This window comes from Paramisgurnus dabryanus, chromosome 21 (assembly GCF_030506205.2).
Source record: "Paramisgurnus dabryanus chromosome 21, PD_genome_1.1, whole genome shotgun sequence".
NCBI classification, from domain to species: domain Eukaryota; kingdom Metazoa; phylum Chordata; class Actinopteri; order Cypriniformes; family Cobitidae; genus Paramisgurnus; species Paramisgurnus dabryanus.
This window is the reverse complement of record NC_133357.1, coordinates 7,445,591-7,460,899: the sequence shown is the minus strand read 5'-3', so window position 1 is coordinate 7,460,899 and position 15,309 is coordinate 7,445,591. Positions and strand designations below refer to the sequence as shown.

The 15,309-nt window shown below is 35.8% G+C and overlaps 1 protein-coding gene across 1 annotated transcript; it reads left to right on the top strand.

Moving 5' to 3' along the window:
* The first annotated feature begins 5,078 nt into the window (after positions 1 to 5,078).
* LOC135750248 (specifically androgen-regulated gene protein) lies at positions 5,079 to 15,079 on the top strand. Its single transcript, XM_065269036.1, has 4 exons — positions 5,079 to 5,133; positions 10,376 to 10,561; positions 12,417 to 12,603; positions 12,717 to 15,079. The coding sequence occupies exons 2-4, from the start codon at positions 10,457 to 10,459 to the stop codon at positions 14,222 to 14,224; spliced, it is 1,800 nt and encodes a 599-aa protein (XP_065125108.1). The 5' UTR covers positions 5,079 to 5,133; positions 10,376 to 10,456; the 3' UTR covers positions 14,225 to 15,079.
* Positions 15,080 to 15,309: the final 230 nt, after the last annotated feature.

Genomic DNA, 15,309 nt, shown 5'->3' with positions numbered 1-15,309 from the left:
TGAACCGTAAGCAACTTCAGTGAGATTCTCTGCATACTTTATACCTGAGTTGTTAACAGATGAAATAATGTAATTATTTGAAGTATAAAAAATGCCTCATGGCTGTGGAACAACATTTCGAACTTCCTGAAGCTGTTATGAATAACATATGTAAGATATTACTGTACAAAAGATAGGAGCAATAGAAAATATATCAAGCTGCATTATTTGAGGCATCATGTATATTTGTATCATGAATGGTGTGCTGGTGTTTTGTTTAAATCCCTCACCCACAGTATGAGCTGTTTGTCTTAAAACACATCACTGACAGGGTGTCTTTTATTATTGTTTCATTGCTGGAGTGCATGGCATCTCAAGAACCCTTGTAAAATATTTACGTCAAGGAACTCATCTGCACTTTTATGCACTGTGGTATAAAATATGTCAATGACTTTATAGGTTATGCCTAAAGCCTTCCCAATGCTTTGAATGTGATTGTTAGGTTAAAGTGCACCTATTATGGCCTTTTTACAAGATGTAATATAAGTCTTAGGTGTGTCCAGAATGTGTCTGTGAAGTTTCAGCTCAAAATGCCCCACAGATTTATTATAGCTTGTCCAAAATGCCCCTATTTGGGTGGGAGCAGAAACGCACTGTTTTAATGTCTGTTCCTTTAAATGCAAATGAGCTACAGCTCCTCACTTTCTTACAAAAACGTACAGACAGTGAGCGCTTTCAGTTCAAATAGATCTGATTAATACAGTCTGAGACAATAGTATCTAGATGCCAGAGTACAACTTGCTGAGGGTGGAATCTATGGTAATGCAGGACTGTAAGTGGGTGGGGCTTTATCAGTGTGACCTCACATTGATAACAGAATCGAAACAGCATGTCTAGTAAAACTGCTTTGGTTAAATGGGGATTAAAAACAAGGAGCGGGTGGATTTTTTTCATCATGCCAACACACATTTATGTCCAAACACCTTGTAAAAGTGGATTTTGCATAATAGGTGCTCTTTAATGATTGGATTATATTATTCACATTAAAATGATAGTTTTTGTTTCAGTTTTTTATTGCTTTAGTTTTGAAAGTGTGTCTTCCTTGTGTTAATCTGGTTTATTTTTCTCCTGGTGCTAGGCGTTGTACTGGGTGTGGACCGCTTTATTATTCAGATTTACTTCTCTAAGAGCCAGATGTACAGGCATAGCAACCGAACCCCAAACCCTACATGTGTGTACGCTCACATCCAGTAATGCATTGCACAATTGTGCAAGCATTTGGAATCAAATCGTTTTCCTGTTTACCCCTCCATGCACATGTCTTGGTTTTCCCCAGTTTTATGTTCTTGAAATGTCCTTAACAAGAAAAGAGCTGGCTGGCTGCGGAGCCAAAGGTTCAAACCTTGATTTAATACTACATATACTACATATAGATGATGTGAATTTATCTGCAATTAAATACTTAATTTAAATATTAACATTATTTTTATTTTGTTGACATAACAGTAAGAAGAACTGGTTTGAATAATAAATAGACTTTCATTTCTTCATTCAAAATATTAATTGGTTCATTGTGTCCTGTCAGCTTTAGTGATTTTATAAAGGATGAGAAAAAGAGATGAGTAAACAAATACGACTCATCTGACCAACAATCGCAGTTCATCCCATGTGCTTTGTTTTTCAGATGTGTAGCTTTTTGTTCACATTTCCCTTTCAATTCAACTTCATTTCATCTCTAAACTGAATAAGAGACTTTCTTTGTGTGGATTTTATGCCTGCAGGCGTAAATCTTTGCAGAGTATTATTAGTTATATCCAGACAAACACTAATGTAATAATGTTAAAGGATTCATTTTAAATAAAGACATACAGTATACGTTTAAGAAAAAGTGCAAAGTAGAATTTTACTGGTTGTATACCTTTTTATAAATGTAAAGTGTTAAATGTAATGTAAACATTATCTGAGTTGTTCTCATGGGTGGAGATCTGCAGTATGTTACCCAGAATCCTTCACTTATGAATCATACTCTTAGGTGTGTCCTCACTGATTTTATAAATGTTTTATGTTTAATGAATGATGTCATTCTCAAACACACGTCATGTAAATGACTGCACGGGTTCTTGCATTACCTGCTCTTAAAAATGTTGCTCTTCTTATCAGGTGTCAGAACTGTTGCTGTGTGCTGTAATCGAGACTGTTATTGTGAATATACAAATGCTCTCATCACCTCGTGTCCTTGCCATGAGTGTTAAAGCGTCCAGAGCACTTCCAGATGTAGGGCGGGATGGTTGAAGTCTCACGAGAGAATTTTAGCCTGGGCCTCCGAAGATCCCACCCTGATGTTCAGGCCTGAAATTCTCAACTTTTGGCCATCTGTATTTCAACTTTCCTCACATAAGTAATTGACAATGACTCTGATTGGTTTAAAAGCTCCGATCATGATGTAATGTTTGGGTTAGTTATGTAATAGTCTTTAAAAATTGTTTCTTTCTTTTCCCAGTTTTTTAACAAATGTTGTGACCTTTAAAGACTGTGATGACTTTTTTAAAGGGTGTCAGAATTAAGAATAATTTCAATTAATTACACACGAGACATGCCATTAATGTAAATCAATACTGTTGGCACCATTTACCAAAATGTTTCATATTGAACGTGTCTGCAGCTTAGTGTTTGTTATTAAAGTACTGCCTTATTAAATTAACATATAACTTGTATAAAATATAAAAAAACAAAGTTTACATGTCAGAAATAAAAACAATATATACTGTATATAATGTATAATATGCACAGCAAACTCAAAACGTCATTGAAATATTTAGTTTGGCCAGAAAATTTGATTGATTTCTTCTTTCTTCTGTTCTCCTCTAGATGTCTCTGTTGGGTAATCGGCTTTTAAGGAAAACTACAATCCTGATTCATGGTAAATTGTATTCAGTATTGCAAACTGTAAAGCTTACTGATATTAATGACTCGGTTTGTAGTTTTGTTTTCATTTTACTTTGACAATAATTTGTTTTTAATTTAATCCCTGATAATAAAACTCTTGTTGTTTCTGCACCTAACTGCAGGATTACGACACAATTGGTTAATGTGGCTTATACAAAGCTAATTCAGGTTAATCTCTAGGAAAGAACCAGGCAATGGTTCTTCATGCTATGCTGGTGCGCTCAGTGCCAAATAACATAAAAGATTCATGAGCATTGATGACTACAACACAGATCATACAGAGACAGTGGTACAGTATGTCCTGTACCCAAACAGCCAGCAGTAAACACAGGATTAACTCATCTGTAGTCTGTGGTTGAAAATTCACATGAATATAATTTGATATGGAAGTAAGATTTGTTTGCCGTTTGTTTTTCCTTCATCATTGTGTTTTTTGTATTATTTTCTAAGGTTTTATTTGATCTCGCTCTTTCATCTGGAGTTAAAATGAGAGGGAGGTCACTTTACAAATTGTTCATTGTTCAAAGAAACAAAATAATAAAGCTAACGCAGCCACATGATTAGCACATAAACGGTGCAAGATTTTTCATTTCTTCTTTAAAGCACCAACTGTATTCACACTGATTAAGGAATAACACTTTTATTTTATATTATATTATTCTAATTTATATTATTGCTTTATACAGAACTGAAAAATGAAAAGGTTTTATATTGATTCCAAATATATATGTTTTTGAATGTTGGGGTTCCAATGGGGTTCATATTTTTTTAAGATGAAACTTCATGGGGCAGTTTCCAGACAGGATCCAGGAATAAACCTTAATTATTTTAGGACATTTACCAATGTGCATTTTGAGACAAAACTATGGCACTGACGTATGTTAAGATACAGGTTTTAAATTAAGCAAGCTCAAACATGCATTTTAGTCTGGATATAGGCCCTGTCTGGGAAACCGCTCCTAAATATGTGCGAAATTATCCCATATCTAGTCCTTTATCATCTGATTATACACCCAGAACTCAACCCAGACAGGTTTACAATGACTACATACCATAAAATTAGTAACCGTCAAAGTAAAAGTCAATGAATGACCAAGAGGAATGTCACCATTTTTAACAACCACTGCCAAATGTCAACACCACTGAACAAGGAATAAATGTCTATCTATTGCATTCATTTTTAATATATGCTCACATTTGACTGTATTTATTTGTTGGTTATTATTTGTTGTTTCTGATGCTTGGTGAGGTGACCTCTTTTAAATCTCTTTGTTTTGTAACAATGACAATGAAGCTGTATACTGTATATGTACATATAGGCTTATAGGCTATCATTACAAGTCATGTGTTGATATTTGAGTTTTGTCCTGTTTATTAATGCAATCAAAAATACTCCATTTGTTTGAATAAAATATTTCACTAAAATATATTGATGTGAAGTGTAACTTCATACACTTTCGGTTGTTGTTGGGGTTTATGACATCTGGCATGAAAGCAAATAATTTCTTGCATGAAAGCACATTGTAAAAAAATGTAGCATGAAGTTAAAACAACTTGGTTTTGGAAGTCAATTCAACCTACTATTTTGAGTTTTGACCTGTGATAAGTTGACATAAATTATAAAAACAAATTGAAATGGTTTAACTTACATTTTTATGTTACTTTAACTTAACAAATTATGTTGATTTGACTTTTTTTACAGTGTATGTATTTTCTTTGTTGAGAACAAAACTTGCATTAATAGATTTACACGTTTTAAATACACATTATATATCCTACACATAGTAGCGTTTGCATTTTTTGTAAAATATTATATTTGACATTTCTGTCACCTTTAGTGGACCTTGTAATACTGATGATTACATTATTGCGTGAAGAGTTAAAAAAGCAATTAAATACATCGTAAAGAATCATTTAAAAACAAAAGAATGATACTCAAACTTAAAATAAACAGCATAACTGCATCATGTTTTTACAGACAGCTGTTGTATGCATACTATTTATAAAAAAGTTCGCCTGTAAAGTGTGTAGGTCACTACAGCGTAAGCAGTATGCGTATGACGCTATAAGCGTTCAGCCAATCAGCTGCAGTTGTGTGTAGAAGGCGGGCGTTGATTGGCTGAGAGGTCTGAGGGGCTGAACGTCCTCAAACACTCGCAGTTTCCACACACAGGTGAGCAAGGAGAAGTCTCGTGCGTGTTTCCACAGGTAAGACTTTAAAAGTTTGAATTTACGCTTTTGTAGTGAAGTAATGTTTGATATTTATTAATAATAACATCGGTTAAACGTCTTAATGAAGCTGTAAACATTGGCATATTTTAATTATTATTTTACGGCCAAAACATTTATAGCATGTTTAACGTTAGTCTTATTAAATATTTATTTTAACTTATTTATTTTTACGTATATGAATTATTAAAATGCCTAAAGTACACACACCTGTTCTAGAAGCTGGACGTTTACACAGTACACATCTATTTGTGTTATCATTATTTAATATAGTTGCAATTGACTGTATTTTATTTGTGTTATTGCATTGGTTTAATGTTAGGTCGTGTGAACATATCTGAATTCAACTACTGAATTTACTACAGTAAACACTATGGTACTTTGCAGTAATTTTAGGTGAATAATGCAGCTTCGCATCTATATTGACTGTTGCAGGACTCTGTGAAAGTTGGCCCACAGTACTTTGGTAGTCTTGTGTCATTTCAAAACACAATAATAGAAATTTGAATCATTATGTGACTCTTGTCATACATTTAAAGCTGTTAATCTTTTAAAAAAACAAGACCATACAATAAAGTAGCCGATGATGTTGACACACACACACACTGTTTCTGAATCCGCCTGTGGGTGTTGGCCAAACACATAAGCTATCATTCTTTGAATTATTATCAATAAATAATGACCTCTCACTTCCAGGTTATCGCTTTAGAGAACTTGGGATGTAGTGAACACATTGTATGTTTATGATGTTCGTTGACGTTTTATGAAGCGTTACATCCTCTTTCCTTTATACTTTTATTATATTGATAAAATCTGCAAGAACATTTTTACTTGAAATGAAACTAGGTGCAACTCTTCCTGTTCGTGGGTTTAATAATGTACAGATGTTGTAGTAACAAGATTTAATGACCACACAACACCAGCTTGATTATTTTCTAGAAATGCATAAACTGTTTAGATTTAGTATTGAGTATACAAACCTTTTTAAATCAAGTTTACTATATATTAAGGCCCGTGTTATTAAATAAGTGTGTAACTTTAGACTTTCTGGTCTTCTGATGAGTGATCGAAAGGAGTAGGGCTGTGCATTTTGATTTTAATTAATTTTTGATTCAAACTATTACAAAAACAAGATAATCAAGGTAGTGCTGAGTAATTGTGTTAAATAACCGTGATTAAGATTTTTTTACAAAAAATAACCGTGATTATGATTTTGCACAGGCATAATCGAGCAGTCCTAATGGTGAGAAGGTAAAAAATCTTTAAATAAATGAAGTGTAGTTTAGTTTTATTCAAACACAGGCCTGTTTCTCTTCTTTGTGTTGTGTACTTTACAGGTGGACTTGGACTGTGTGTGTGTTTGTTATCTGTAAATGATTGGCCTGAGTCGATCACAGGGCAAATATCTCACATTTCTTATCTTGTTTCGTTAAGTGGAGCATACAACTTTGCATAGTACCAATTCCCAGAATCCCAAACTCCCTGTAAGAGATGATGGTCAGGTAACCCAGTACTTATTTTTGATGGTGAGTTTTCGAATGCAGTTCAATTACAAACAAAATGCGGTTATACATTACTATAGATTTTTCATTCAATTCACAACTTGTCCTCTATGCCTTATATAAATGTATTCAATTAAATTAGATCTAAATCCAAAAAGTAGCATTACATCATAAATATGTTTACGTTGTCTATGACTCTTTATAGTAAAGTCTCAAACTTTGTTGTAATTTGTTACATTCATATTCAATTGTTAAGATCTGGATTTAACTTTTCCTTTTCAATGTTCTATATTAAGCCGTCACTCCCTCATATAAGACAATATACACGTTTGCTCTTTCTTTATGCAAACAATAGTGCGTGTGGGTTGTTCATGGGTAAACCCAACGATACGTGGTTGAACCTGAATACTTCAAGTCTTTGGAAAGGTTCATTTACCGCAGTTGTACCATAAATACCTGTCATGGTAGTATCGGATTTCACTTGTTTGCAGTCCATTCATTGTCAAAGTAACTCGGCGCAAACTGAAACAAACTGTACACACTTCCTAAACTGAAAGGCAGTGGGATTTTTTGTATTACATGGACAATACAGCGGATTTGAGCAGGAATTCCTGTTTTTTTTTTTAGGTGTTGGTTGTAGTCAGTGTTTCTATCAGAGGCGTGGATGCCCACAATTACCTCACCTCATCCAGTCAGAGCCGTCTGAAATATGCTGAACAACTTGAAAATCGTTGCATGTTAGATACTAACAATGGCTGCTATTCACGCTTGAGTCATCTTCACCTGGTTGATTTTCTTAATTTCTCTAAAATTTGTAGAAAAATTGCATGTGGGATCTGATTTAATACTTCCAGTACCTGTAGTAAAAGTTGCAAAATTGTGCATAATAGTACCTTGAAAGTGCAAATTGGTCCCAAATATATACATATTTGTAGCCTAGAAATCTAGACGCACCCTAGCGGCCGCAAAATATATTTGCTGCCAGGGTTTAGTCTAGGCACTCACAATACACTTAACCGGTCCAAAAACCAAAATTTGGTCAGGCCAATCACATCGTGTGTAGCGTCTGTGGGGCGGGCTTAACATGATGACGACAGCGCTGCAACGGTTCCTACTTGAAAACAGAGATTAGCTGCTGCTGCTGGCGAACAGCTATCTTTTGAAGCGGCTTTGGCCGCGACTCTGGAGGACTTAGACTTATGTTTTTTTTTGTGAGAAGAGCAAATAAACCCCACTGAAGTCCTTTTTAAGCAAGAAAGATGTGTTTGGAGTTTTGCCGACTGGTTACGGTAACTACGTCACCTTCTTCGTTGCTCTGATCTGTCATAGCGCTATCCTATTGCGTGCAGAGGCATTTTGATGGACAACCTTATATCCCGCCCCTTGCATTGAGCCGTTTGTGTGAAGAGTTGCCAGACCTTACATCTTGATGTAGGTCTGGCTAACCAGGCTAACATATTTGTACATCAATGGCAAATATTACTGACAGCTTTTGCACATTTGTTTCTGAGAGTCTACCTACAACGTTTTTTTTTTATTATGTTAAATGGTGTGCTAAATAAAGCATGTCATGTAGAAAGAAGTTGTATTTTTAAGCTACTTTGTAAGCTATTTTTTTCTCAATACAGTAGGGCTTAGTGATAGACCGATATATCGGCCGATATTTGAGAGTTTTATGTGTATCGGCATCCGATGATATGTGGCTGCCGTGTTCGCTGATTTTTTTTCCGCCATTATTTACAGACAGAGTGCTGGAAGCTGCTTGCAGGTCATGTGACTAAAAACAACCAACCATTCCATGACAACATCCAAACATGGTTCCATAGCACCCTCACCTGTTTTTACTATTTGTTAAATATAGTTTAAGTTCAATAAATGTAACTTTTTTTAAATCGACACTTGTAACATTTGGCATCATCATTGTGTAATTTTTATGATATAAATTGAGTGAGCAAAAGCAGTATTGGCTCCAAATATATCGGCTCAAGAAAATCGGTCATCGGCTAAGGCTGATGAAACAAAAATCGGTATCGGCATCGGCACTGAAAATTCCATATCGGTCGATCCCTAGTAGGGCTGCAACAATCAATCGCGTGTCCCATTAAAAATGTAATTTTCGATTCAGAATCGATTTTGAATCGATATGTGGCTGCCGTGTTCGATTTTGTGTTCAATTTTGAATCGATTCTGTGTTTCATGCACAGCTTTTGCATGTACTACAGTGTTTGGTCAGTACGGAGTCCTTATTGATCTAAAATAATTTTGAGTCTGAGTCGTTTATAACGTGCATTTAAAAAAGCAACACTCGTTAAACAAAAACATTCAAAATAATCTTTATTATCATAAAAATACCTGAAAGAATTTGTAGAACAGCGATATAAATATCCTTATAGACATTTTCTGGAATAGCGTTTGTAATGCTACTTCTTCTGTGGCAGAAAGGGAGTTTCTGCACGAGAGCGCTCCCTCTGGCTTTGGGATGTGCCGGGATTTCACCGTAATATAGTTAAAATTCATTCATTGAGAAAATACGCATTTGCACGATTAATCGTTACAGCCCTAGAATACAGTACATTCTGTGTGAAAGGCCTGAGGCATGATGGGATTGCCTTCTTTACAAAGGATAAACGCTGAGAATTTGACAAAAAATAGTTATCTTTAAAGGATGCATGGCATAACTTTTGGACCTGCTTTTGCATGGATGCACGCACATCATGCCTACGAACTGCTTATGTATGCAGCTCATGAGGTTTTGAGATGAGATGGTATGAGATGTGACGCAGTATAAACGTGTTTGTTCAGTTTTTAGAGAAGTAATATATGTTAAAATCTCTGCGATTGTGTGCAAATGTCGTTCTCTCTGGGCGTTGGCTTTGAAATGTCTCTGCTGGATTGTCTGTGAAATTATGCGTGCTTTGTTTTGATTCGCTCAACTGTACAGGTGAGTCGAATACGCTGTGATACTTTCATTTACAAGGATTACGTTTAACACCAGCTATCTAGTATTTTTAGTTTTCCAGCCAAGTAATGAGAGAGACTAAAAATAGTTTACGAGAAAGACCTTTGAGAGGATAGGATTAACCTTTGGGGACGTGACCCTGCATGGGCTCACCAGAGATGCAGATAGGATCATAGGAGATTTCTATGGACTTGGTCTTACAGTAAACCTTTTAGGCTTAATGCTGAAGACCACCAGCATTAGAAATCGATGTGTTTGATCTAAAATCTTGTAAATCTGTAGATATATAATCTATAAAGTATGATGTCAGCAGTGGCATCGGCCATTTTTGCAATGATGATACTGATAGAAACATTCCCTTACAAACAATACTATGACTCTACTTTGGTACTACAGAAAGTATGGTGTAATAATGTAAATTTACGTGCTTGTTTAACCCATAACTGTATGACGTGTAAGGAATGCCTTGACATTTTTTCAGCTGTTTAATCTAAAAGAAATGTGAGTACATTCAGTATGCAAATATTTTTGGGTCACCCAGTAATGAAACTCAAAGTGATCCACAGGAACATTTTAATATTATTTTAATATTTAACAAAATGGTAATATTTTTTCACTCACTAGATTTGCGTTTACGTACTGTACAGCAGTCATATTTAAAGATGTGGCATTAACAAAAGTGTAACAAAGACCTGTCCTTCAAAACAGATTAAAAATGTTCAGCTTTTCATCAGTTTGTCATCATCTTGCTTTACTTTAGATTGAACATCACTTTTCCATCATCGCAAGAGGATCTTAATCCCACTGAAATATTTAAATACCACTCTTTCTTCAATGTGCGATGCCAAAAAGTGACAGCTGGCCAGGGGTCGTTTCGCAGGAACCCATGTCTGGTATGGACAGTGCAGGAAGCTGTGATAGCATGATCAGCATCAACTCTACCTTTGTGAGTATTAGACCAAGTCTCTAAAAAAACTGTAATGAAAAAATCTTACTGCAAGTAAATGAAGTGAAATGTAGTTAACATTTAATTCTGACCACAGTTCCGCATCGTACAGTCACAAAATTTTTACGTTCATAAATTTAACTCCGTGGAACAAGGAAACGTGATGTTTGCCTAGATATGTTTGCTATCTTAAAAACTCAAAAACTGTAGAAAGGAACTATTGTCAAGGTGTGAGTAATGTGACCCTGGACCACAAAACCAGACATAAGGGTCGATTTTTATGAGGACAGTAACTGGCTGAGATACATCTATTTGAAAATCTGGAATCTGAGGCTGCAAAAATATTTTGTGAAAATCGCCTTTAACTCTTTCCCTGCCATCGACGAGTTATCTCGTCAATTAAGAGAAAACATTTGCTTGAAAAAATTTGTTCCTGATGAGTTTTTATTTTAATCTGTAATACCGCGATTATCCACTAGATTATCCACTTATTACCCAATTAAAAAAACTGAAGCAAAAAGATTATTTACAATATTTAAACTCCGTGTATGTTTTGATAATCGTTTTGAATCTGATTTCTAACTAAATTCCTTCACAAAAAATGCAATTATTGCTAAAAAATATATTTAAAAAAATTACCCATATTTAATAGTTTATAGGCAGAGAAAAATATAGAAAGGATTAAAGTTTTTTTCCCCTTTTTGTTTGTATGTTTTTTGTTTATTGTTTGTTTGAAAGCATAGGGGCTGTTCTTTCATTTGATATATTTGCATGTTTATATATTTATAGAAGACAATTTTTCTTTTGTGAAAGCAGAAAAAATGCTGGCGGGCAACTTTTCAAAAAAAGCCTGGCGGGGAATGAGTTAAAGTTGTTCAAATGAAGTCCTTATCAACACATATAACTAATCATAAATGCTTTTGTTTTATCTATTTATGGTAGGAAATGTACAAAATATCTTTATGGTCATGTTCCGTGAAGATGTTTTGTACATTTCCTACCATAAATGTATAAAAGCTAATGATTTTTGGCATAAAAAACATGCAATGTATTGTTGACTATTGACATATACAGTGTTCACATATACCAGTGCTACACTGTAAAAAAATTCAGCGTTTTGTCAAATCAACATATATTTTTATGTAACTTGAACTTAACAAATTAAGTTAAACAATTTCAACTTGTTATTATAAGTTATGTCAATTTATCACAGGCCAAAGTTAAATAATAGGTTAACTTGACTTCCAAAACCAAGTAGGACTGCAAAACGATTAATTGCGACTAATCGTTTGCAGAATATTTTTTGTTTACATCATACAATATATATATGTGTGTGTGTGTGTGTGTGTGTGTGTGTGTGTGTGTGTGTGTGTGTGTGTGTGTGTGTGTGTGTGTGTGTGTGTGTGTGTGTGTACTGTGTATAGTAATTATGTATATATAAATACACACACATGCATGTATAATTTTAAGAAAAAAATCTATTTATATATAAAGTATTTATAATTATATATAATATAAATTGTATATAAATATAAAATGTATATACACATGTAAAAATTTCTTAAATATATAATTGCATCTGTGTGTATTTATATATACATAATTATTTAACACAGTACACACACATATATATCATAAACAAAAACTTTTGTTCTGCAAACGATTAGTTGCAATTAATCGTTTTGCAGCCCTAAAACCAAGTTGTTTTAACTTCATGCTGCATTTTTTTTACAGTGGTTACAATCTTATTTGTTTTGTTACTCCCATAAATTTGTTTTTTAAATAAGTAAATGTCATTGGCACAATCTGAGGGATTTTAGCAGTTTTGTAAGAGTCTTTACTCTTTATACGGTAGAGCGACGACAGCCTAGAGCATCTCTCTGCAGAGGAGAAAGCATGTCTTATGTTTCTGGAGGAGACAATTGACTCTTTAGATGTGGAGGATGACAGCGGACTGTCTAATGATGAGCCCGACCGCCCCTCTCACGTCACGGCAGGAAAAATGGCTCAGCACCCATCCATCCACCAGAACAAACTGGAGGGTAAGAAATAACATCTTGAAAACATACAAAAAAAGACCAACCCTTAGATTGAGTTTATTGTTTGTCTTAGCGTCTCTTCGTGAAAATAATATTGACTTTTTGTTCTCTTTTAGCCCATGGAGACCCAAGTAAAGTCTTGGGAAAAGTTCAAAGACCATCTCAGAGGTACCTTGTGCCGACTCCATTACTCGTTGCCACTGGAAATGCCAAAATGGATACTAGACCTGGTGAATTATCTCCCAAAGCGAAACCTGCAGTGTTCGTTGATTCACCTGATGGGTTCAAATCAACCCCTGACCATCACCAAACAGCGCTGGCAGCTTTAAAAAGAGCAGGATCTTCGAACGTAGCAACTGCTAAACCGAGTACTGAACCATTGAGGGGGGACACTGATCTGCCACCTTCTTTCATACCCGAGCCTCCAGTTAGATCTCGAGGATCCGAGTCTAAACACAGTCCACCGAAGAGTTTAGATACCAAGAATCGCAAGAGCGTTACTCCCGAGATGCTGTTGGGTTGGATTCCTCCACCTTCAGACTTCATGGATGAACCAGAGAAGAAGAGAGATGCTCCACATTCAACGCTGAATCCATCTGTTGTTGATGGACCACCGGAACGGACTCCCGAAATCCCCAAAATACAACGACACTCTTATGGTGGATCTACCAAGCCACAGTTGATCACACCACAGGGAACAGAAAAGTCAAGAGCATCGCTGTCTAAAAATGATATTGAAAACCTGCGGCAGAAGGCCTTGATGAAGAAAGCACCTCTGACGCCGGTGATGATTGCGCAACATTCACATTCAGCAGACTACCCAAGGACACCTTCGCCATCTTCAGAGCATCCTCCAGGTGAACCCAAAATCCCACCACCTGTGGCACCCAAACAAAAACTCCCTTCTAATATTGTCCTCAAAAGTCACAAAGAAACCGGAGGTGCAAGTCCTCTACTCTCACCGACCGATCGCACCCTGTTGGATCAACAGAAGGTTCATAAGGAGGCTTTGAGAAAATTAGGCCTGTTGAAAAGTGATGAGGTCGATTCAAGGCCCGTCTCTACTGCTCCGTCGCCACCATTCAAATCCAAAGATCTGAGTCCAGTATCCCCTCATAGTCCACCTGTGTACCCAACATTTCCTACTATGGAGCCTCTGGCGGACCGATCCAGAAGCTCCACATCAGGGGATATCCACCTACGAACAGACTCGACAAAACACAGAGACATGTTGGAAACAGCTTTAAATAAGCCGCCAGCACGACCCTACGAGATCAAATCGGCATCCTTGGGCAGAACAGGCGTGGGTCTTAACAGCCTTGTCGTGGGACCCAGAACCCAGGCTTCCAACGTGACCAATGTCGAGTTATCACCTGGACAGTTGCGAAAAAGCCGAGCTCGACCTCACTCCAGTGGAAGTGTGATGGATGTCGATATTGACCATTTAGCTAATAAATCCACCAAATCGCTCCACGGTGCTTTGACACAGCCAACCGGTGATGCCCAAAAGATGCCTCGGTTCAATGGGATAAGTGTGGTAATTACTCCGAACGGAAAAAACGGAGAGAACCGGCGTGAAGCTTTGAAGAAACTGGGATTATTGAAGGATGGCAGTAGTCACTAAGTTTGTTTTACTGGGAACTGAAATGGGTTCAGAATCTGTTGTTTATCTCGGGGATGAGGATTGTCAGCACTGATGTGAAGACTCTCTTATATGAACATTGAAAGGATGCCAGACCTTAAAAAAAAACGCTAAAGTTGAGTTTATTTTTTCATCATTATTGCACTTTTGGTTTTGGCTTCAGGGTCGTTTGCATCATATGAACATATGCACTTTGTTGTAAATTGTTTTTGGCAATGCATTACAGCGTTATCGCTTTATTTTGATTGAAAATGTAAATGTAGTTTGTAGTATTTACAGCTTAAAGCTCAAATCTTTAATATGCGGGCATGTTTCAGACCGTTTGTGTTGTGTAAAATCTCTGCTGTATATATTTCTTTGTTAAATGGTGCTGCTTATCTCAATGTAAAATTTTTATTAAATACTTGTTATTCGTGTTTATGAACATTCAGTTCATAAATTGAGTACAAGAATTAAATTCTTCATGTTCTTTATAACACTTTATATTATTTATAAAGGGATTCTACGCATGTCAAAATTGGAATTAATCGGTTTATCAGTGTTCAAAGAAAAAGTTAATCTGACTAAACCAGCCTGATCTCACAGGAGTTTATATGTATTTTACGAGTTTGTATGAATTTTTATGTAGTGAATTGATTTAAAAAAAACACTTCCAACCCCAACATCACAGGGACGAAAAACAAATTGTACAAAAATGTATGAATGTGGTAGTACGAATTAGCCAACTCGTAAAATATGCGCAGTTTTCCATGAGACTGTTTAGGACTGCCAGATTCAAAGAAATGTGTAAATATGAATATACTGTATTGTAATGTCTATAAAAGAAAGTAAAAACAAGGTCTTGAAGGGTCAGTGTGCTAAATGTGAACAACTTTCGTGTGTCTCTGACGTACAAATTCCGGTTGATGTTTTTCTTGACAACACATTTGTGATGAGGTGACATTCTTCAAATTCCTTTCATAACATCAGATGTTTTTGTCAAAAGAGACACTGACAAACTTGTCCGACCTGCTCTCATGCACCAGGGCTTTGAGATCTGAAAGTTTCTCACCGTGGCGTCTTTGTTA